Source organism: Cetorhinus maximus, chromosome 31, assembly GCF_964194155.1.
Source record: "Cetorhinus maximus chromosome 31, sCetMax3.hap1.1, whole genome shotgun sequence".
Lineage (NCBI taxonomy): Eukaryota > Metazoa > Chordata > Chondrichthyes > Lamniformes > Cetorhinidae > Cetorhinus > Cetorhinus maximus.
In genome coordinates, this window is record NC_135909.1 from 6,934,128 (window position 1) to 6,956,627 (window position 22,500).

General features: G+C 47.5%; 1 protein-coding gene across 3 annotated transcripts in view; it reads left to right on the forward strand.

Annotated features, from left to right (window-relative positions):
- The first annotated feature begins 2,047 nt into the window (after positions 1–2,047).
- Positions 2,048–22,500, forward strand: part of naaladl1 (N-acetylated alpha-linked acidic dipeptidase like 1) — a 105,081-nt gene continuing 84,628 nt past the window's right edge. For all 3 annotated transcript variants that reach the window (XM_078532912.1, XM_078532915.1, XM_078532913.1), the window contains exons 1-6: positions 2,048–2,201; positions 5,481–5,704; positions 8,060–8,164; positions 9,609–9,693; positions 14,073–14,130; positions 19,531–19,686. In XM_078532912.1, coding sequence (XP_078389038.1) covers positions 2,174–2,201; positions 5,481–5,704; positions 8,060–8,164; positions 9,609–9,693; positions 14,073–14,130; positions 19,531–19,686 — 656 coding nt within the window. In that variant the 5' untranslated portion in view covers positions 2,048–2,173. The remainder of the gene's footprint in view (positions 2,202–5,480; positions 5,705–8,059; positions 8,165–9,608; positions 9,694–14,072; positions 14,131–19,530; positions 19,687–22,500) is intronic.

Genomic DNA, 22,500 nt, shown 5'->3' on the forward strand with positions numbered 1-22,500 from the left:
GGACTCTTTTGTTCACCACACAGAACATGGGTGGGAGCTTGCACTCAGATTGAAGAGACCAAATTGATGAGGATCTAAACAGGGCTAGAAAAATTCACCTAGCTTTTCCCAGAAGGAGGAATCTCCAGGGTAATCCTGTGAAAGTCAATCTGGGGGTTAAAAGTTAGCCGGCTGGAAATGACATGTCCACTGAAGGCACAGAGTAAAGTATAACCATGGAGGTGATTTTTGGTTATTTTTAAACGTTAAATGGGGAAATTTTCCTGTCATTTACAGTATAAGTTGTCTCCTTAAATAGTGTTTAGTCAGTGTTGTTTTTAGTTTGTTTGTTACAGTAAAGGTCTAAAAACTTGAAATCTTGTCATGTGATCCTTCCAGTCAGTCACTGGAGATTCCAAGAAGAAAGCAAAATATTGCGGATGCTGGAAATCTGAAACAGAAACAAAAATTGCTGGAAAAACTCAGCAGGTCTGACAGCATCTGTGGAGAGAAAGGCAGAGTTAACGTTTCGAGTCCGTATGACTCTTCTTCAGAACTGGAAATCCGATTTTCACTGGAAATTCCCATATCTTTCTAAAAGTTATGAATCTCTATGGGGATCGTAACAATGGGGATGATAAAAATGTGTCACACCGGTCGTTCTCTACCGCTTCACAATCTCCCTGCTGATTGCCCCCAGGGAGAGCGGATGGGCCCTTGCAGGAGCAAAGAAATGCAGTCAGTAGTCAGACCATGAAACAGGACGGCAGATACAAGCCAGCAATGGACAGAACTCAGTAAGAGGGTCCACAAGGTCGTAATTTACAGGTGGGTTGAATAGCTGGAAGAGTGATACGCAGTAGCACCACTTCGTTGGGTCATTACAATGTGATAGGCAAATATCGACAGGATGTTTTGCATTCTAAATGTTGACTCCCAGAACTGTTGCGCAAATGTTTAACACATGAAGCAAAACCATGAAGTAAGTGCACAGTATACAAATTTTATTACAATCTCAGAAAGGAACATGTAGTTATGGAGCAATTTTCACATCCTTAGGACCTCCCAAAGCACTTTACAGACAACGAAACACCTTTTGACGCGTAGTTTCTGTTGTAATGTAGGAAACAGCACAGCCAATTTTGTACACAGAAAGCTCCCACAAACAGTAACGCAATAATGACTAGCTGTTTTAGCGATGCTGGTTTCGGGATAAATTTCGGCCCTGGGCTCCCCCTTGCTTTTCTTCTTCCAACTAGTGGCAGTGGGATCTTTTATGCCCACCCGAGAGGGTAGACAGGGTCTTGATTTAAAGTCTCATCTGCAAAAACAGCACCCCTGACAGCACTGCACTCCCTCCGCACTGGCGCTGGGAGGGGCGGCCAGAATCATGGCGCTAAAGTCTCTGGGACTCAAACCTTTTGAGGAGCGATCGACAGACCCTAAAAGCTGCATTTCACAAACAAAAAAAAAGAGAAGGGCGGGGAAGGGAGGTAGAATAGGCAGAAGTACACGGTCCGGTCCACATCAGATTCTTTTCGAGTTATTACTCCCAGTTGAGATGTGGAGAAAAGTTCAATTTGTTCAGTGCTGTGTCAGGCCTTCCCACAACTCAGAGCACTGAATGTGCCTTTAAGGAAAGAAAAAGTTGCATCCAACCATTTTTCAATGGGGCCAAAAAAAAATCAGTCACCTCCCCTTTAAGAGATGATCTCTTGCAAGGCAATTTTTGAAATAAAAACTTTTACGTTTTCCATTGTCAGAAAGAGGGATAAATAGAAGTTTCATGAAAAAAACATGAGGTAAAGTGTGACTTTTATTTACCCTCCATTGCCCCTCTCACCTGTTCCGTGGACTTGACTTCGTGGCATCGATGGGAGGAGGAGGAGGAGAGTTGGGGGGGGAAATACCCACTGCGCCTGCGCCTGGATCAACCTAACCTGATGCCCGGCGCGACGCATTTTCGATGAACGTGGGTGCTGACCAATGGGAGCTGAGACGTGCGGGTGGAAGGGGCGGGGACTCTCCCCCACTTTTTGAAGGTTGGAGGGGGGGGGAGCAGAGTGAAGCCAGCAGGTTTGGTTGAGAGACCTCGGTGGTTGCGAGGGGCGACCTGAGGCCGGCGGGAGTGGAAGCGGGGAGTGCGCCTCACACCCACCGACAGAGAGAGGGGTCAACCCGATTAGAATCGGCCATGGCTCAGCACGTCAGCTACCGGCAGCGTAAGTGCAGGGCCCTGTAATAATCGACCCTTCCCCCACACTCTATATGTTCGAGAAGGGGGGTGTGGGGTTGGGAATTTGGGGTAGGGGGTTGGGAATTTGGGGTAGGGGTAGGAGAATGGGGGTTGGGAATTTGGGGTAGGGGGTTGGGAATTTGGGGTTGGGGTAGGAGAATGGTGGTTGGGAATTTGGGGTTGGGGTAGGAGAATGGTGGTTGGGAATTTGGGGTAGGGGGTTGGAATTTGGGGTTGGGGTAGGAGAATGGGGGTTGGGAATTTGGGGGTAGGGGTAGGAGAATGGGGGTTGGGAATTTGGGGTAGGGGTATGAGAATGGGGGTTGGGAATTTGGGGTAGGGGTATGAGAATGGGAGTGAGAATTTGGGGTAGGGGTATGAGAATGGGGGTTGGGAATTTGGGGTAGGGGTATGAGAATGGGGGTTGGGAATTTGGGGTAGGGGTATGAGAATGGGAGTGAGAATTTGGGGTAGGGGTATGAGAATGGGAGTGAGAATTTGGGGTAGGGGTATGAGAATGGGGGTTGGGAATTTGGGGTAGGGGTATGAGAATGGGAGTGAGAATTTGGGGTAGGGGTATGAGAATGGGGGTTGGGAATTTGGGGTAGGGGTATGAGAATGGGAGTGAGAATTTGGGGTAGGGGTATGAGAATGGGGGTTGGGAATTTGGGGTAGGGGTATGAGAATGGGAGTGAGAATTTGGGGTAGGGGTATGAGAATGGGGGTTGGGAATTTGGGGTAGGGGTATGAGAATGGGAGTGAGAATTTGGGGTAGGGGTATGAGAATGGGGGTTGGGAATTTGTGGTAGGGGTATGAGAGTGGGGGTTGGGAATTTGTGGTAGGGGTAGGAGAATGGGGGTTGGGAATTTGGGGTAAGGGTATGAGAATGGGAGTGAGAATTTGGGGTAGGGGTATGAGAATGGGGGTTGGGAATTTGGGGTAGGGGTATGAGAATGGGAGTGAGAATTTGGAGTAGGGGTATGAGAATGGAGGTTGGGAATTTGGGGTAGGGGTATGAGAATGGGAGTGAGAATTTGGGGTAGGGGTATGAGAATGGGAGTGAGAATTTGGGGTAGGGGTATGAGAATGGGGAGTGGGAATTTGGGGTAGGGGCATGAGAATGGAGTGGGAATTTGGGGTAGGGGCATGAGAATGGAGTGGGAATTTGGGGTAGGGGTATGAGAGTGGGGAGTGGGAATTTGGGGTAGGGGTAGGAGAATGGGGGTTGGGAATTTGGGGTAGGGGTATGAGAATGGGAGTGGGAATTTGGGGTAGGGGTAGGAGAATGGGGGTTGGGAATTTGGGGTAGGAGTGAGGATTTGAGGGGTGAGGTGGGAATTCAGGGGGACTGGGAAATTAGGGAGTGGGAATTTGGGGATGGGAGTGGGAATTCGAGGGGTGGGGCTTGTGAGTTGGCGTGTGGCTGGGGACCGATCGGGGGGAGCTGGGTGAGGCCTGGTGAGTGGGAATGCGGGGGATGGGGGTTGGTGGGGTGTGTAAGTGGCAGGTGATGTGAGTGGGAATGTCGGGGGGAGACGGTTGTGTCCCAATATTAGTACATTCGGAACGTTCCTTGTATATTGAGTGATGAGAAAATTCTTTTTATTTGGGCAGCGCATTTGCAGGTCTCAAAGATTCAAAATTGCTTTAAGCCAGTGATTATTCTGAAGTCAGCAGAGGCCCATAACTTCCACATCGTTCCTTATGTCGCTGAGATTCACTGAACTGACCTTGGCAGGTTAACCGAGGAGCACCTTGTGATAGTCCTCATTCTGGAGTGGTTCCCATTCCCCCTGACTTCAACCCTGATCTTCGATGCCCAGTTTATGGGATCTTCCTCTTCGAGATTAACCAAAGAGTGATGGTTAACGACAGCATCACCTTGCCTGTTGGCACATCTGTGTTTCGTACGCATTAGCATTCTATCATTCCGAGTGATTTCCTGTGCTGAAATACAGCGGAGATCTGAGAGTACCAACCCGCAAGTCTCCAGAGTCAGGGACAGTGTGCATCAGACATTAATAAATTAAGCTACAGGTACATCAGACCTGTATCTTAATGCAAAAAAACTATAGCATAGTTCACAGGATTCAATAGGGAAAGGAATCACTCAACCACATCTGGCAGTGTTCTTGAATCACACAGCTCAGAAGGAGGCCATTCAGCCCACCGAGCAAGTGCCGGCTCTTTGAAAGTGCTATCTATTTAGTCCCGCCCCTCTGTGCTTTCCTGTGACCCTGTAAATTACCCCTTTTGAAAGTTCCTATTGAATCTGCTTCCACCACTCTTTCAGGCAGTGGATTCCAGATCACAACACTGCTGGTGTGTGTGTAGTGACTAATTCTTTGTTTGTACGGCTCATGTACACTCACGACAACATGAGTTAAGTCGCACAGACAGTCCTCCCTCCAGGGTGCTATCAGAAGAGCAGAAAAGATTATTTCAGGCATTCAGTGTTGGTGCAGATTCTCAGGGAGGGAGAAGCTATGCTTTGAGATGATGGTACGCGTTTAACTGCTGTTTTATTTAAAGGGGATGTGCATCCAAACGATTTGCCCCCATGGTTGTTCGGTATTAAAACAAGGGATATTTTCCTCTATCTTTTAATGGCTTTGGGTTGCCATCTTGAAGCCCTGGAGCAGGTGTTTGGATAGAGTTGTCTCTTATCTGACAAGCGTTCAGTTCCAGCGACTTTATGAATGAACAGCGCACTGACCCTATTGATCATGGCAGTGGAATGATCCACACGGGGCGTTGGACAGAGAATGTATGTCCTGCAGAGCCACAGCACAAAAAAGACTGCAACGAGGAACAAACCGGGAGGGAGCAAGAATGGGAAACGTCTCTAGTGTTCGATATTTTCAGACCTAGAAATCTCTGCTTTCCACAAGGAGGAGGGGAGGGGGTGTGGGGCAAACTTTGGCTCCAACCCTTTCCAAAAGTCCAAGTAGAATTAATTGTTAGTTTGAGAGTGTGCCCAGGATACACGGAACAAACAGTGTTGGGGTCGTGACTCCGGGTTAACCCACGACTTCCAGTGTGATTTGTTCATTTCAGGTCTGGTATCCTGGAGAGTTGATATGGAGTGGAATCCAGATGTGTGCGTGTGTGTATATATCATATATAATATATTACATAGAGAGTGCATGTATATTGAAGCAAAGTTGTGACCTCCCGTAGTTGTATCTGTTCTTTCACCGACGCCTGCTGTGTTTGTTGTTCTTTTTTTTGGTGTGAACTGGAAACGTCTGCATTGCTTCCTAGCTCCCAAACAGAGAGTGCGGCCTCCCGTCCCCAACACGATGGACCCCAACCAGCTCTTCGATGACACGAGCGCCTCACAGCCCCCCCAGCCCGCCAGCTACACCGTCCAAGGAATCGACGTGGGGCTTCCGATCAACAGTTTCCTCAGCGAGCCAGTGGCAGATTTTGCCATGGCCTATGGCACGACAATCGCCAACCAAGGAAAAGACATTGTCCATAAAGAGGTAGGTGGGCGCCTTGTGTACTGGGTGAGGCACGGGCTTCTTGATTATCACAGTGGTGGCCTGTGATAGTGAATTGCAGTGTACTCGCTGGCGCAGTTCCCACTACGTAAAGCGACCACGTTAGGAACGAGCAATGGCTTATATCTACCACGAGGCCATAACCATGACGCAAACATCAATTCCAATGTTGCTGGCTGTACTCTCTAAAGCACCCAGTTTATTGGACAAATGCAGCTTGCTCATTCAGTTGTGTGCAATTTGTTAAGATGCATTGAATGCAAGTACAAACCTAAGTAAATAGTACCTTGTTAATGTTTCCTTGCACCTATAGCACAGAAAGGGGCCATTCGCAACAGGCCTGTGTTTGTGTTCCACACAAGCTCCCTCATAGCCCCGTTCACCTTACCCTATCAACATATCGTCAAGTAACTGTCTCGCTCCTATACTGTTCACCTCAACCACAACCACGTCTTGTGGTGGCGAGTTCCACATTCTCACCACGCACTGGGTGAAGAAGTTTTTCCTGAATTCCTGATTGGATTTATTAGTGATTATTTTGAATAGATGGCCTCTAGTTCAGGTCTCCCCTTTAAGTGTAAGCGTTTTCTCCATGTCTCCCCTTGATCAATCACTGTTTGTGTACTTCCCCACAAGCCCGCGAAGCTGGCAGGTACATGTACACAGAGTCAGAGAGATCTACAGTGCAGAAGGAGGCCATTCGGCCCACCATATCTGTACCAGCTCTCCGAATGAGTGCCATTCCCCCACCACCACCTCATAACCCTGCGCATTCTTCCTTTTCAGATAACAGTCTAACTCCCTTTTGAATGCCTCGATTTGAACCTGCTTCCACCACACTCACTCTCAGGCAGTACGTTCCAGACACTGACCGTTCGCTGCATGGGAAAAGTTTTCCCCCGTGCTGCTTTTGCTCCTTTTGCCAATTACTTTAAGTCTGTGTCCTCTTGTTCTCGAGCCTTCCACCAATGGGAAGAGTTTCTCCCTATCTACTCTCTGTCCAGACCCTTCATGAATTTGAACACCTCTATGAAATCTCCTCTCGACGTTTTCTCCAAAGGGAACCATCCTGACTTCTCCAGTCCATCTACGTAACTGAAGTTCCTTATCCCAGGAACCATTCTCGTGAACCTTTCCTGCACCCTCTCTCTAATGCCTTCACAGCCTTCCTCCCAGAACTCGACGCAGTAGTCCAGCTGAGGTCGAACAAGTTGAGAAGGCTGTTTTGCTTTTTAAAGAAAAGTATACGGGGGATCCTTTACTTTATGAACGGAGGCATGAAGCTCGCAATCAGTGGTCAGGCCCAAGCTGAGGTATTGTGTCCACACTTCAATGAGGATGTCAATGCCTTGGAAAGGGTGCCAGGGATGTGGAGAGACTGCTCACAGCAGAGCAGCGATTAGTGTTTCTGAAGAGGTTTATGATGAGCCTTGATGGAGTAAATAAGAAGAAACATTTTCCACTGGCAGGAGTGTCAGTAACCACAGGGTGCAGATTTAAGATAATTGGCAAAAGAACTGGAGGGAAGCTGGGGATTTCTTTTTACCCAAGTGAATAATGACCTGGAACGCGCTGCCTGAAAGGGCAATAGTAACTTTCAAAGGGGGAATTGGATAAATACCTGAAAAGGAAATATTTGCAGGGCTGTGTGGAAAGAGCAGGCAATTGGGCCTAACTGGATAACTCTCATAGAGCCAGCACAGGCACAATGAACCAAACATACTGTGTCATTCTGTGAGTGTTTATAGTGTCCGTAATCCCACAACAGAGGCCATTTCACTTTAGAGCAATTTTAAAACAAAATTTGTTAACGGGATGTGGGCATCGCTGGCAAGACCAGCATTTGTTGCCCATCCCTAGTTGCCCTTGAGAAGGTGGGGGTGAGCCGACTTCTTGAACTACTGCAGCCCATGTGGTGTAGGTACACCCACAGTGTTGTTAGGGAGGGAGTTCCAGGATTTTGACCCAGCGACAGTGAAGGAACGGCCGATATATTTCCAAGTCAGGAGGGTGAGTGGCTTGGAGTGGAACTTCCGGGTGGTGGTGTTCCCATGTATCTGCTGCCCTTGTCCTTCTAGGTGGGTTTTGAAGGTGCTGTTGAAGGAACTGTATAACAGAATGGCTTCTGAGGCCACTTCAGAGGGCATCAAGATTCAACCATATGATGCGGGACTGGCGTCACCAGCCGATCGGTGTCCCAGGTAACATCACTCAGCCCGACTGCTCTTGTAGGCACTTCAGATTCGCCCTGAGCAACGCCGTGGGGGTCATGCTGGTAATATTAATCTCACAGGCTCGGGCCACATTGACCACGTGTTCCTTTCTTCCTTGTGCTAGCTGAACAGGTTTGTGTCCGTCAACAAGCTGAAATATTTCTTCACGGTCGACACCAGATATGTCAGCAAGAAGCTGGCGCTGCTCCTGTTCCCGTACATGCATCAGGTACTGAACCCGCCCCGGGGCTTTGTGCAGGAAATAATAATTGCAGCCCAGAACCCCGCGTTAAATCCGTGCTTGACCCAATAGGCTGAGCCCCTCTGCTGGCTGTAGGATTCCAAAGCAAAATCCAGCTGGCTGATTTGACGCCGATCCTAGCAGACATGGGCCCACACCATCGCCTGGCACTCAATTGTCCATCTCTGAGAGACAAGAGCATGGAAATGCCAAGGGGCTGTAAGACTGGCTCCCTGAAGCTCAGGTGTAAGTACCTTGTTGGGCTGCAAATTAGAGGGATCTTTACACTGACCTGACAGGCGTGGGGTGGGGTGGAGTTGCATCATGCCGTCAGTAGTGACCATTTCCACCTTTGCCACGGAGAGACTTTTCAGTTTTCACCATTTAAGCACTTTGCATTTTACATTGGTTGCAACAGGAAAGTCTGATTCGCTTAAAGTTGTTTCACTTAAAAGTTTTCAGTGACTCGGTCAGTATCACTCCCAGAGTTAGAAGCCTTTGGATCCAACTCCTACTCCAGAGACTTGAGCACTTAACCTAGGCTGACAACCCCCAGTGCAGTACTGAGGAAGTATTTCCCTACATTACAGCAATAACTGGACTTCATTGGCTGTGGGACATCCTGAGGGCGAGAAAGGTGCTATAGAAATGCAAGTTCTTTCCTCTTTTGATTATAAGCACCTTTTAACAATCTTGGATTGGCCCAGAACGCTTCACAGACGAGCAGTGATTGCTGTTTTGCGGGCAAATGTAATGGGCAGCTAGACCCTGATAGACGTTTAAGGGCTCACAAACAACAGGAAGGTAAATAGCTAGGTATCTGCCCAACTCAGGGGGCAAATGGGGCCTCATCTGAAAGACGGCACCTCCAGCAACGCAGACCACCCTCAGTACGGCACTGCAGGGCCAGCAGAGATTAAAGGCTCAAGTCTCTTGAGTGAGGCGGCATCTGTTGACATTTGAGGCTAAGAGAGAAAGCTACCTACTGAGCAAAACTGGCAAAGGAGCTCATCAAATCTGCTGGTGGGATAGTTATTGTATAACTGTAGTAGGATTTTCAGTAGGAATAGAATAATTTTTACAGTCAGTGTGTTCTTCATGCTTCAGTGCCAGACATAACCCTCTGTTCCACTCAATTTACGGGGCCTGAGGCCTGGAGAGGCTTGCCACTTGTCTCTTAAGCATGCTTCGGATTAGTAAACTGAGCTCCAATGTTTAGAACCGTATCGAAAGAGAGAATCGCAACGCACGTGCAGCACAGGCTGAGCAGATTATAAACAACACCACAGGCAGCTCTCGCCTGTAAGGTTCTGATCGAGCCCCAGGCAAAGCAGCAAATTGCAGTTGGACTGTTATACATTTCCTTTTGTAGTGTGAACCGGAAAGTCCAGGGCTCGGATTCTCTCACGCGTATTTTTCTGTCTCGTCTTAGAATTGGGAGCTTGGATACCGCGTCGACTCACGGCTGACCCCACGAGAGGATTTTCACGCCAACGCTCCAGACCTGTACATTCCGAGTGAGTGTGTCATGTGGTGTCTCTCTGTGCCAGTGTCTTGAGAACTATTTGTGCGCCTTACACAACCCCTGAACATCCCAAAGCACGTGACGGCCGCCGAGCACGTTGGGGGGTGTTGCAATGTGAGAACCACGGCAGCCACCCTGCTCACTACAGGCTCCTACAGTGTGGCAATGACCAGATTATTATTATATTTTTTTTTGGTTGTAGATTGAGGGTTAAGCATTGGCTGGGACACTGGAAGAGCTCCCGTGCTCTTCTTCCAATAATTCCGTGCAACCCTTTTCACTCCCGCCCGAGAGAGCGGGCGGGACCTCAGCTGACACGCGGCACCTCCCGACGGTGCAGCGCTCCTCAGTGCTGCCTTGGAGCGTCAGCCTGCGTTATGTGCCCAGCCCTCCGGCATGGGGCTCAACAGGACCTTGCGAGTGAGGAGGGTAACACTGAGCCATGGCTGACACCAGTGAATTGGATAACAAGGAATTTGGTGAGCATCCTTTAAGGTCAGAATTGCGGAAGACAAATGGTTACCTCACTGTCAATGCACGACTTTGCTGAGTCAGGAAATTTAAGCGGAATGACTTGTAATCTACCTTAGCCGTTTTGCCATTGCCCCGTGATTAAATTGCTCCATTTTAAGCTCCCTCAAAACGGGCCAGGGAAAGACCCAAACATGTCCTCGGTCTCCTCGGACCTTAGCGTCGGGAAGTTAAGTTTGCCATGCTGTCCCAGCCGGAGAGAGGAAAATGAGCCAGGACCCTCAGTCCGAACCGTTTACTGGAGACTGCGACCTCCCGCGCACTCTGCTGGGAAATGCACTTTGGCCGAGGGCAGGATCCAGATCGAGCTGCATGCTGCCCTATTAGTTGAGCAGCCTGCTGCTACCCACGGTCCAGCCACACACGTTGGACGTGGTTATTGCAACGAGTTGCCGGGTGGGGGATGGGGGCGGCTCGCACACACTCGGCAGTAACCCAGTTGGAATCCGCCGCTCCAGGTTGCGGTGCGAAGCCTGGTGAACCTTTACCTTTGAAACGTTGCAGCTTGGGAGGGCAGTATGTTGGCACTATGTAAGCGCAGTGGCGTACCGTGGCACAGGCCGGCACTATAGGCCTGCAGACTCCCAATCCACTGGATTTCAGATTCTCGGCTGTGAATTCAAAGAGAGATTGAGCAAGAGGCACTTTATCGCCTTCTGGACTTAAGATTGAGTTCAACAGCTTCAGACCATGAGCTCTCTCCTCCATCCTCACCCCTTTTTTCGATATTCATGTTTATTTTTTTCATTTTTACTTATTTTCTTTCCACTTATTTTTAGTATTGTTATTTTTAAAATCTCTTTCCATTTTGTTGTTTTATCACCAGCTTTTAGCCTATTTTCGATCTTTTTTCTGACCACCATCCCCCCCCACCCCTACTAGGGCCATCTGTCACTTGCTCATGTTCTTCTTTCCAGAGTGTTTACCTTGGCCTGGCCATTATCACATTCTGCTTTCTACTCTTAATGTCACCATCAGCCCCTCCTTTAGCCAGTACCACCACCATTAACACCCCTACGACCTTTTGTTTATGTCACCTTTTGCAATCTCTCCTTTGCCTCCACCTATCGCTGGCCTTCTATCCAGCTTCACCTGTCCCACCCAACTTAAACAGTATATATTTCACCACATTTCTGCTCCCCTTTAGCTCTGAAGAAGAGTCATACGGACTCGAAATGTTAACTCTGTCTTTCTCTCCACAGATGCTGTCAGACCCGCTGAGTTTTTCCAGCATTTTTTTTTTTTGTTTTTGTGGCTGAGCAGAAGCTGTATAGTTTGGAAGGAGAATCGTCCTTGGTCCTCTGTCCCAAGCTTGTTTGCAGTTTTCAGAGTGCCACTGATGATATCCTAGGAACCACTGCCTTCCTCCCTGAGATGTGACTATTCCACAAGGGAAAGGGCAGAGTGTACTTTTATAAATAGTTTGAAAACAATTGAAAGCTTGAAGTTCCATAAATTGCCTGGGGTTTGAGCCAATACCCTTGTTCCTGTTTTTGGCTGAGTTGCCACAAGCCCTTTCGTTCTCATAGCTTTCAGTCAGCGAGGAATTAAACTCTTATCGGGGCTTGTTACTTAGGTTACAGACTACATTATGTAGCATGGACAGCATAGAAATGAACCAGTCAACCCAACTCGTTGATGTTGATATTTTGTGTATCCCTATTCCATTTCATCCTATCATTATATCCTCCTTCATTTTATCTCATGCATTTAAGGGGAAGCTGAATAAACGCATCCATGCAATTCTCCTCAACCACTCCCATGTGGTAGATTTATTAAACATAAAGGTGAAACAGTATTGGATAGAGCAGATCTCACTCGATTACAGAACCTGTACCAAATCAGCTCAAACACAGATAACAAAAGGCCCATCACTTCATCAAAGTCAGTACTGATAAACATGGGTCTGCACCCATAATGTAGCTTGTATTTGAGGCTTTGACTATTCACCACACAGTCTTTATTGGAACCCTGAACCTAACCAATGGATAGACAATAGCCAAGTATATCCCCATCTGGACACCGAGTTGTCACTCAGTCCTGAAAGCACCATGCAGGCTGAGTTACCTGAATTCAGATTTCTTCAGGCTGTCTTTAGCCTGACCGCTTCATACAAGGTACCGGACACAAACGCCCTTGTACCTGATCCTAAGCCTCTTCATCTTTAATATACTAGCTTCAGAACAAAGCTTGTACCCTGTCTACACAGAATCTGCAGCAAGTTTCATTAATGAGCAAGCTTCCTACTCCCGTTATGAACCTTGTCCATTTGAAAGGTTCCTGCATTTTACACCAAGTTAAATCTACTTTGGCATCACGATAAACAGGTCAAAGTGGTTTTATGTATCATATACACACCATCCTGACTTGGAACCACATCGGCTGTTTCTTCACTGTCGCTGGGTCAAAACCCTGGAACTCCCTCCCTAACAGCGCTGTGGGTGTCCCTACACCACATGGCCTGCAGCTGCTCTAAGAAGACAGCTCACCACCACCACCACCACCTCAAGTAGGATGGGCAATAAATGCTGGCCTGGCCAGCAACGCCCACATCCTATGAATGAATAAAAAAATACTTCTTGTCGTCACAGGTTTTAGTCACGCTTCTGTCAACAAGGATTGACAGGCTGGGTCTCTTATCTCTCGAAGAAAGAAGGCTGAGGGATGACCTAATAAAGTCTTCAAAATGATTAAAGGTTTTGATAGAGCGGATACAGGGAGAACGTTTTCTGTTGTGGAGAAGAGCATAGCTAGAGGCCATCAATATAAGATAGTCGCCAATGGGGAATTTAGGAGAAACTTGTTCACCCAGAGAATGGTAAGAATGTGGAACTCGGCACCACACATCCGAAGTAATATTTTTCATTCAACCTTCCTATGCCGATTGTCACAGTGTAATTACTTGTTCTGACCAGTAGCTAGCTCTGTGGGCTGTGTTTCTGAAGTGCATCTCCCAGTTGTGTCGTCATCATTTCTATACAAAAAAAAAACCAACAGCTCTCTGGGCAATGCAAAAGTCAATTTACGTGTATGCCATATATAAAGGTCTAAGCTGATAGAACAGATTTCTGATCACTCACAAGTATCACTAACCCATTACTGACAGAATAGGAGTACCAGAGCGTCAGGGCTGCAAAGCACACTAGCGATTATAGCCACAATTCAACAGAAACGCAACTTGTTTTAGCCTGTGACCTTGGATCACGCTCCCCTGCAGTCCTGTGATGTCGTGCTTAATTTTGGACATGCCATTTAATTTAGTTCAGGATGTGGTGTTTTCTCACCCACAATCTGCCAGCTCGTAGATGGCCAATTCCACCCCCCGCCCCCCTTGCCAGCCCCATGACCCTCTGCACAATGTAGAATCAGCCCCTCTCTGGGCAGGGAGACAGTACATTCTTTTGTTGACTTCTCCCACCCATTGCTCGTGGTTCCCGCTTACACTTCTCGGTGTACCCGACGAACAGTGTGGGCTACAGGACCCAGCTCCTCAGCACTGCCATCTGGAGCGATTAACGAGATGAAACACATGTTTGATTCTCTTAAAAAATCCCCGCTTTTTATCACTACTCCACTGGCAGCCCGTATCGCCTGGGCCCTAATCTCTGGAATCCAGTCCCTAAACCTACCACCCTGACCTCCTCCTAAGACGGTCCTTAAAATCTACAAGCTTTCGGACATCAGCCCTGTTACTTCCTCATGTAGCTCTGTGTCCTATTTCGTTTTAAAGCGCTCCTGTGAAGCGCCTTGGGGTGTTTTATGACATTAAAGGCGTTATATAAATGCAAAGTTGTTGTTTTAGAGCAAGGGCTGACTGCTGCCTTTGGTTTTATTTTTCAGCCATGGCGTTTATTACGTACATCCTGTTGGCTGGGGTGGCACTGGGCATCCAACAGAGGTTAGTATTACAGCGGGCCGGCTGGGGGTTGCGCTGCCAAAGCAACAAAAATACTACAGGTGCTGGAAATCCGAAATAAAAACAGAAAATGCCGGAATTACCCAGCAGGTCAGGCAGCGTCCGCGATGAGGGAAAATTAGCATTCGTGTGCCAGGTCGATAGCCTTTCATCAGAAAGGGAAAATGTTGGAGACGTAACAGGTTTAAGCAAGCACAGGTGTAGGGAGAGGGAGGGGAAGGGAGAAAAGATCAAAGGGAAATGCGTGTGATCGGAAGGAAGGCAGGAGAGATAGGATGGCAGAAGTCGGGTGGTAATAGGACAATAGAAGAAAGAAGATGGGTCTAGAGGAACTGTAAATGACAATGGCAGAAGCATCGCCAGCAGATTCTGTTTGAAACAAATGGAAGCAGTGATGATGATCTGAAATTGTCCTAAAGGCTGATAGGTGAGGGACTGTTCGTCAGGCTTCCGTTGAGCCTTATTGGAACAGTGTAAGAGGCCAAGGACAGACTGGGACAGAGAATTAAAACGGCAGGTGGCCAGAAGCTCCGGGGTCAGACTTGTGGACTGAATGGAGGCGTTGTGCAAAGCGATCACCCAATCTGCATTGGCTCTCCCCAGTATGGAGGAGGGTGCATCGTGAGCATTGAATACAGTACACTAAATTGAAAGACGTACAAGCAAATCGTGTCAAAGGAGCGTGTGTAGACTCCAGACGGTGAGAACTGAGCGGGTAAAAGAACAGGTTTGCATGTTCTGCAGATGAAGGTGCAGTGGGAAGGGAAGGGGAGGAGGATAGTGGAGCGAACCAGTACGTTCCAAAGTGGACAATCCCTTTGGGACACTGAAAGTGGGCTGGGTGGGGGAAGATGTGTTTGGCAGTGGCATCAGGCTGGAGGTGGCGGTAATGCCAGCAGGTGATCCGTTGAATGTGGAAGCTACTGGAGTGAAAGGTAAGGACTTGGGGTTCCTATCGTGCTTCAGGGAGGGCTGGGGAAGGGGTGAAGCCTGAAGTGCGTGAAATGGTCAAGGCACTGTCAGCCACTGTAGTAAGGTGGGGCGGGGAAGTCCTTGGTTGAAGATGAAGTAAGACGTACTTGAAGCACTGTAATGGAAGGTTAAATCAACAGAACAAATATAACAGAGAAACTCAGAATGGGATAAAGGAAGCACAAGAGGAAATGTCATCAAGGTTGCTGTGGGAGTCACTAGGCCTTGTAGTAGATATTGGTTGACAGCCTACCCCCAGAAATGCGGGGGAGAGAAGCTGAGGAAGGGAAGGGAAGAGCCAGAGATGGACCAGGTGAAAGCAAGGGAGGAGTGGAAATTGGAAGCAGGGTTAATAAAGAGTTTTCCAGTTTGGGTGAGTGCGGGAAGCAGCAACAATACAGTCATCGGTGCCCTGGGGGGCGGGGGAAAAGAGAGGAAGGAGGGGACCTAAGTAGGACTGGAATAATGAATGTTCCACAAGGCCATGGAGAAGCCAGGCACAGCTAGGATCCATATGGATTCCCACAGCAGCATCATTAACTGGAGGAAGTGAACGGAGTCAAAGCAGAAGTTGTTCACTTGCGAGGACCAGATCAGCCAGCTGGAGGAGGGTGACAGCAGATGGGGACTGGCTGGGCCTCCATTCAAGGAAGAGGCAGAGAGTCTCAGGCCAGCCTGATAGGGCCACAGAGGCGTAAAGAGATTGGTTGTCCGTGGTGAAAAAGAGACAGCGTCCAGAAGCTGTTAGTTTCAGAGGGTGTCAGAAAAGTCGCAGACTCAGGGTAGAGGCTGGATAAGGGGAGGAAAAATGGAACTGAGATAGGAAGAAGTAAATTAGAATGGGGGCAAGACCGGATTAGTGCTGCTCTGTGCCCGAGTATGGCAGTGTTGCACTGTGCCCATGGGGGCATTGTGTAACACTACACTGTCGGTGGAGTTGGGAGGTGGTGGTGGTGGTGCACTTACTGCAGTGCTTGGCAAAGCACCAACTTTACCTAAAGCTGCCATCAGAATAATGTGCTTGAAAACATGATCTTATAACCATGCTGCATGCTAGTGGCTGGAAAAACTCTTTCAACCCAACAAGACTCTGTCTCTTTTCCACTTTCTCACCCGAGACCCCAATCCCCTATCTCTCTACCGACGCTTTGATATCTAGTTTATTCTGCCCCTCTGTTGTTCTTTGAGTGAAAAGGTTTCCCTTAGTTTTCCTTCTTAATTAATGGTTTCTACTAAACATTCGTTAGAAACAGTACAGGAGCCCCATAAACACCAGGGGGCAGTGAAAGAGCATGGGAAGGGGTTAGGCCCATTGGGATTGAACATAATGGGAATGACCATAAGGCGTAGGAGCAGAAGTAGGCCATTCGGTCCATTGAGTCTGCTCCACCACTCAATGAGATCATGGCTGATCTGATAATCCTCAACTCCACTTTCCTGCCTTTTCCCCATAACCCTTGATTCCCTTACTGATTAAAAATCTGTCTACCTACGCCTTGAATATACTTCATGATGCAGCCTCTACAGCCCTCTGCGGTAAAGGATTCCACAGATTCACTACCCTCTGAGAGAAGAAACCCCTCCTCATCTCTGTTTTAAATGGGTGACCCCTCACTCTGAGATTATGCCCTCTGGTCCTAGACTCTCCCACAAGGGGAAACAACCTCTTAGCATCTACTCTGTCAAGCCTCCAAAGAATCTTATATGTTTCAATAAGGTCACCTCTCATTCTTCTAAACTTCAATGAATACAGGCCCAACCTACTCAACCTCTCCTCAAAAGAAAATCCCTCCATACCCGGAATCAATCTAGTGAACCTCTGGACTGCCTCCAATGTCAATATATCGTTCCATAGATATGGGGACCAAAACTGTTCACAGGATTCTAGGTGTGGTCTAACTAGTGCCTTGTATAGTTTTAGCAAGACTTCCCTGTTTTTATACTCCATTCCCTTTGAAATAAAGGCCAGCGTTCCTTTTGCCTTCCCTATTACCTGTTGAACTTGTATGTTAGCTTTTTGGTATTCGTGCCCAAGGGCTTCCAAATCCCTCTGTGCTGCAGCTTTCTGCAGTCTTTCTCCATTTAAATAATATTCAGCTCCTCTATTCTTCCTGCCAAAGCGCATAACCTCACATTTTCCCGCGTTATATTCCATCTGCCACTTTTTTCCCCACTCACTTAACCTTTCTATATCCCTCTGTAGACTCCTTGTGTCATCTTCACCACTTGCCTTCCCACCTATTTTTGTATCATCCACAAATTTGGCGCTAGTACATTCACTTCCCTCACCTAAGTCATTAATATATATTGTAAATAATTGAGGCCCCAGCACGTATCCCTGTGGCACTCCACTAGTTACAGGTTGCCATCCTGAAAAAGACCCCTTAGCCCAACTCTGTCTTCTATTTGCGAAAGGTAAGGACAAAGGGTTCCTATCGTGCTTCTGGGAGGACTGGGGAAGGGGTGAAGCCTGAAGTGTGTGAAATGGAACGGACATGGTCAAGGCCCTGTCAGCCACTGTTTTAAGGGGGGGGGAAGTCCTTGGTTGAAGACAATCCTCTATCCATGCTAATATTACTACCCCCAACACTTCGGGCTCTTATCTTAATTAGCCTTACATGCAGTAACTTATCGCACGCGTTTTGGAAATCCAAATATATTACATCTACTGGTTCCCCTTTATCTTTCCTGCTTGTTTCCTCCTCAAAAGAATTCTAATAAATTTGTAAGGCATGATTTCCCCTTCATGAAGCCAAGCTGACTCTGCATGATTAGATTATATAATTCTAAATGCTCTGCTATTACACCCTTAATAATAGATTCTAACATTTTCCCAATGACAGATGTTAAGCTAACTGGTCTATAGTTACCTGTTTTTTGTCTGTCTCCTTTTTGAATAAGGGTATTACATTGGCAGTTTTCCAATCCTCTGGGACTTTTCCAGAATCTAAGGATTCTTGGAACTACCAGTGCATCCACTATCTCTGTGGCTACTTCCTTTAATACCCTAGGATGCAACCCATCAGGTCCAGGGGACTTATCGGCCTTTAGCCCCATTAGTTTCCCCAGTACTTTTTCTCTGGTGATAGTTTTGTATTTATTTCCCCCCGCTCTTTTACCCCATGATCATTTAGTATTTTTGGAATGCTCTTAGTGTCTTTTACTGTGAAGACTGAAGCAAAGTATTAATTCAACTCCTCTGCCATTTCCTGGTTCCCCATTATTAGTTCCCCAGCCTTATTCTCTAAGGGGCCTATGTTCACTTTTGTCTCTCTTCCTATTTATATATTTAAAGATCTTACTGTCCATTTTTATATTACTTGCTAGTTTACCCTCAAAGTTTATTTTCTCCCTCTAGTATTTTGTTGGTCATCTTTTGTTGGTTTTTAAAACTTTCCCAATCCTCTGACTTACCACTAATCTTTGCCGCATTGTACGTCTTTTCTTTTAATTTCATACTATCCTTAACTTCCTTGGCTAACCATGGTTGGTTTATCCCCTTCCTTGTATCCTTCTTCCTCACTGGGATATGTCTTTGTTGTGAGTCATGAACTATTTTCTTAAACATCTGCCATTGTTCATAAACCATTTTTTCCTGCTAAAATCCTATCCCAGTCCACTTCAGTGAGTGGGAAGCGATGTGGGTCCATTAGGATGATGTACAATGGGAGTGAATGGGAAGGGGTTTGGGCCCATTGGGATTGTTTACAATGGGAGTGAATGGGAAGGGGTTTGGGTCCATTGGGATGATGTACAATGGGAGTGAATGGGAAGGGGTTTGGGTCCATTGGGATGGTGTACAATGGGAGTGAATAGGAAGGGGTTTAGTCCATTGGGATTGTGTACAATGGGAGTGAATGGGAAGGTGTTTGGGTCCATTGGGATAGTAGTGAATGGGAAGGGGTTTGGGTCCATTAGGATTGTGTAGAATGGGAGTGAATGGGAAGGGGTTTGGGTCCATTAGGATTGTGTACAATGGGAGTGAATAGGAAGGGGTTTGGGTCCATTGGGATTGTGTACAATGGGAGTGAATGGGAAGGGGTTTGGGTCCATTGGGATTGTGTACAATGGGAGTGAATGGGAAGGGGTTTGGGTCCATTAGGATTGTGTACAATGGGAGTGAATAGGAAGGGGTTTGGGTCCATTGGGATTGTGTACAATGGGAGTGAATGGGAAGGGGTTTGGGTCCATTGGGATTGTGTACAATGGGAGTGAATGGGAAGGGGTTTAGTCCATTAGGATTGTGTACAATGGGAGTGAATGGGAAGGGGTTTAGTCCATTAGGATTGTGTACAATGGGAGTGAATGGGAAGGGGTTTAGTCCATTAGGATTGTGTACAATGGGAGTGAATGCTATGTCCTGTAGTGATGTGTTTAGCTGGTAATGGGGCCTGTGTATCTGTGTTTCAGATTTTCTCCTGAGGTGCTCGGAATTTGTGCTAGTACAGCTCTAGTATGGGTTATTATCGAGGTTTTGGCCCTCGTCCTCGCACTCTACCTAATATCAGTACACACTGACCTCACTACGTTTGATCTTATTGCCTACAGTGGATATAAATATGTTGGGTAAGTGCTGACGAGATTATGAAAAGGTCTGCTCCACTTTCTGTCAACTCCCGTACACAGGTAGCTGTGATGGGTCAATGTTATGGTACCATGCAAGTTGAGGTGTAACAGGTTGCTAAGGGTTATAATAGCACTGAGCATGATGGTATAACCAGGTGGGCAAGCAGTCCAGTGTCACAGCACAGGTTGCAATATTGTAGGATTTAACAGCATGGCAGAGTAGGGGTCTTGCAGTACAGGATGATGGTGTGGACCAGAGGTAAATACCAAACCGAATGGGCAAGGAGCGTTACCTATAGGTAGCTCAGAGGGATGCTCTCTGGCTCGCAGCCCCTCTGACAGCTGGCATCCTTAAAGCTGAAGTGTCCTCCGATCTTCGACAGATGAGTGGCGCTCCTTTCTGAAAGTATTTGGGGAGTGGACCTTTAAATGTGAAGGCTCATGCTGCTGCTGCTGCTGTTTGTTCACTGCAGCAGCCAACACGAGAGTGGTGAAACTAAGTCCCACGTGTTGCACAGCTGGCCCCACAGCCTAATGAACTACAAGTGTTCAGATAAAGCAGAAATGTTGGAGTGCGGGCAACACTGCATTTACAACCCACTACTAATTTCCCCAACAGGGCCCAGCTTGTTGAGGCACTATGGAAGGTTTAGACCTATCATGGGGAGATGGCGGCACAGTAGTAATATCACTTGAGTAGTAATCCAGAGGCCCAGGCCAATGCTCTGAGGTCACAGGTTCAAATCACATGGCAGCTGGTGGAATTTAAATTCGGTTAATAAAATCTGGCATATAAAACTAGCCTCAGTAATGGTGACCATGGAACTATCACTGACTATTATAAAAGCCCATGGGGTTCACTAATGTCCTTCAGGAAAGGAAATCTGCCCTACACATAAAAGCAAAATACTGTGGATGCTGGAAAATCTCAACAGGCCTGGCAATTTCCATGGAGAGAGAAACCGAGCTAAGGTTTGAGTCTGTATGACCCTTCTTCACGGCTAAAGAAAAATAGAAACGTGATGGATTTTATATTCTTTAAGCGGGGATGGAGCAAAATAGGTCAGGAGGAGGTGGGAGCTAAGGATAAATTTGACAAAAATGTCATGAACACAGACAAAGGGAGTGTTAGTGGTAGTGTTGAAGACTAAAGCAAATGTTGATAGCGGCATAAAGGTAAGATAGCAGAATGTGTTACTAACAGAACAAGGGTCAGCGTTCTGTGAAAGCACAACATAAAAACAAGTGACATTGATGGCCCTTTTTGTGGGGGAGGTCAGAAGTTGTGGTTGGAGGAAAAAGAATTTTTAAAAAACGTTTAAAAAATAAATAAAATTTTAAAAATTGGATTAAAAAGGGGGTAAAGATGGAGGAGAGAGTTCATGGTCTGAAGTTGTTGAACTCTGTCTTAAGTCCAGAAGGCTATGAAGTGCCTAACGGAAGATTAAGTGCTGTTCTTCCAGTTTGTGTTGGGTTTCGCTGGAGCATTGCAGCAGGCCAAGGACGGACATGTGGGCCTGAGAGCAGGGTGGTGTGATGAAATGGCAAGTGACAGGAAGGTCTGGGTCATGCTCGCAGACTGAGGGAAGGTGTTCCGCAAAGCGGTCACCCAGCCTGTGTTTAGTCTCCCCAATGTAGAGGAGACCGCATTGGGAGCAGCAAATACAGTAGGCCAAATTGAAGAAGGTGCAAGTGAAGTGCTGCTTCACCTGAAAGGAGTGTTTGGGGCCTTTGACGGTGAGGAGGGAGGAGGTAAAGGGGCAGGTGTTGCACCTTCTACGATTGCATGGGAAGGTGCCGTGGGAAGGGAATGAGGACTTGGGGGTGTTGGTGGAGTGGACCAGGGTGTCATGGAGGGGAAGGTCCCCACGAAATGATACGGGGTGGGGGGGGTGGGTGGGGAGAGAGGAAGATGTGTTTGGCGGTAGCATCATGTTGGAATTGGCGGAAATGGAGGACAATGATCCTTTGAATGCAGAGACTGGTGGGGTGAAAAGTGAGGACAAGGGGGATCCTATCATGGTCCTGGGAGGAAGGGGTGAGAGCAGAGGTGTGGGAGATGGGTTGAGGGCCCTTGTCAACCGCAGTTGGGGTAAAGCCTCTGTTAAGGAGAAAGGAAGGCATGTCAGAAGTGCCATTTTGGAAGGGGGCATCATTGGAAGAGATGTGAGAGATGGGGAGGAATTGGGAGAATGGGATGGAGTCCTTACAGGAAACAGGGTGTGAAGAGCTGTCATCGAGGTAGCTGTGGTAGTCGGTGGGCTTGTAATGAATAGTGGTAGACAGTTCATCAACAGAAATGGAGACAGAGAGGTGAAGGAAGGGGAGGGAAGTGGCAGAGATGGTCCATGTGAAAGTGAGAGAGGGGTGGAAATTGGAAGAAAAATCAATAAATTTTTCCAGGCCCAGACAAGAGCATGAAGCAGCACCGATACAGCCATCGGTGTACCGACAAAAGTGTTGTGGGACGGGGCCTGAGTAGAACTGGAACATGGAATGTTCCACATACCCCACCACAAGACAGGCATAACTAGGGCCCATGCGGGTACCCATAGCCAGACCTTTTATTTGGAGGAAGCGAGACAAGTTAAAGGAGAAATTGTTCAGTGAGAGGACAAGTTCATCCAGACAGAGGAGAGTAGTGGTGGATGGGGATTGTTCGGGCCTCTTGTTCGAGGAAGAAGCGGAGAGCCCTCAGACCATCCTGGTGGGGATGGAGGTGTAGAGAAGGGATTGGACGTCCATGGTGAAAAGGAGGCAGTTAGGGCCAAGGAACTGGAAATTGTTGATATGATATAGGGCGTCAGAGAAATT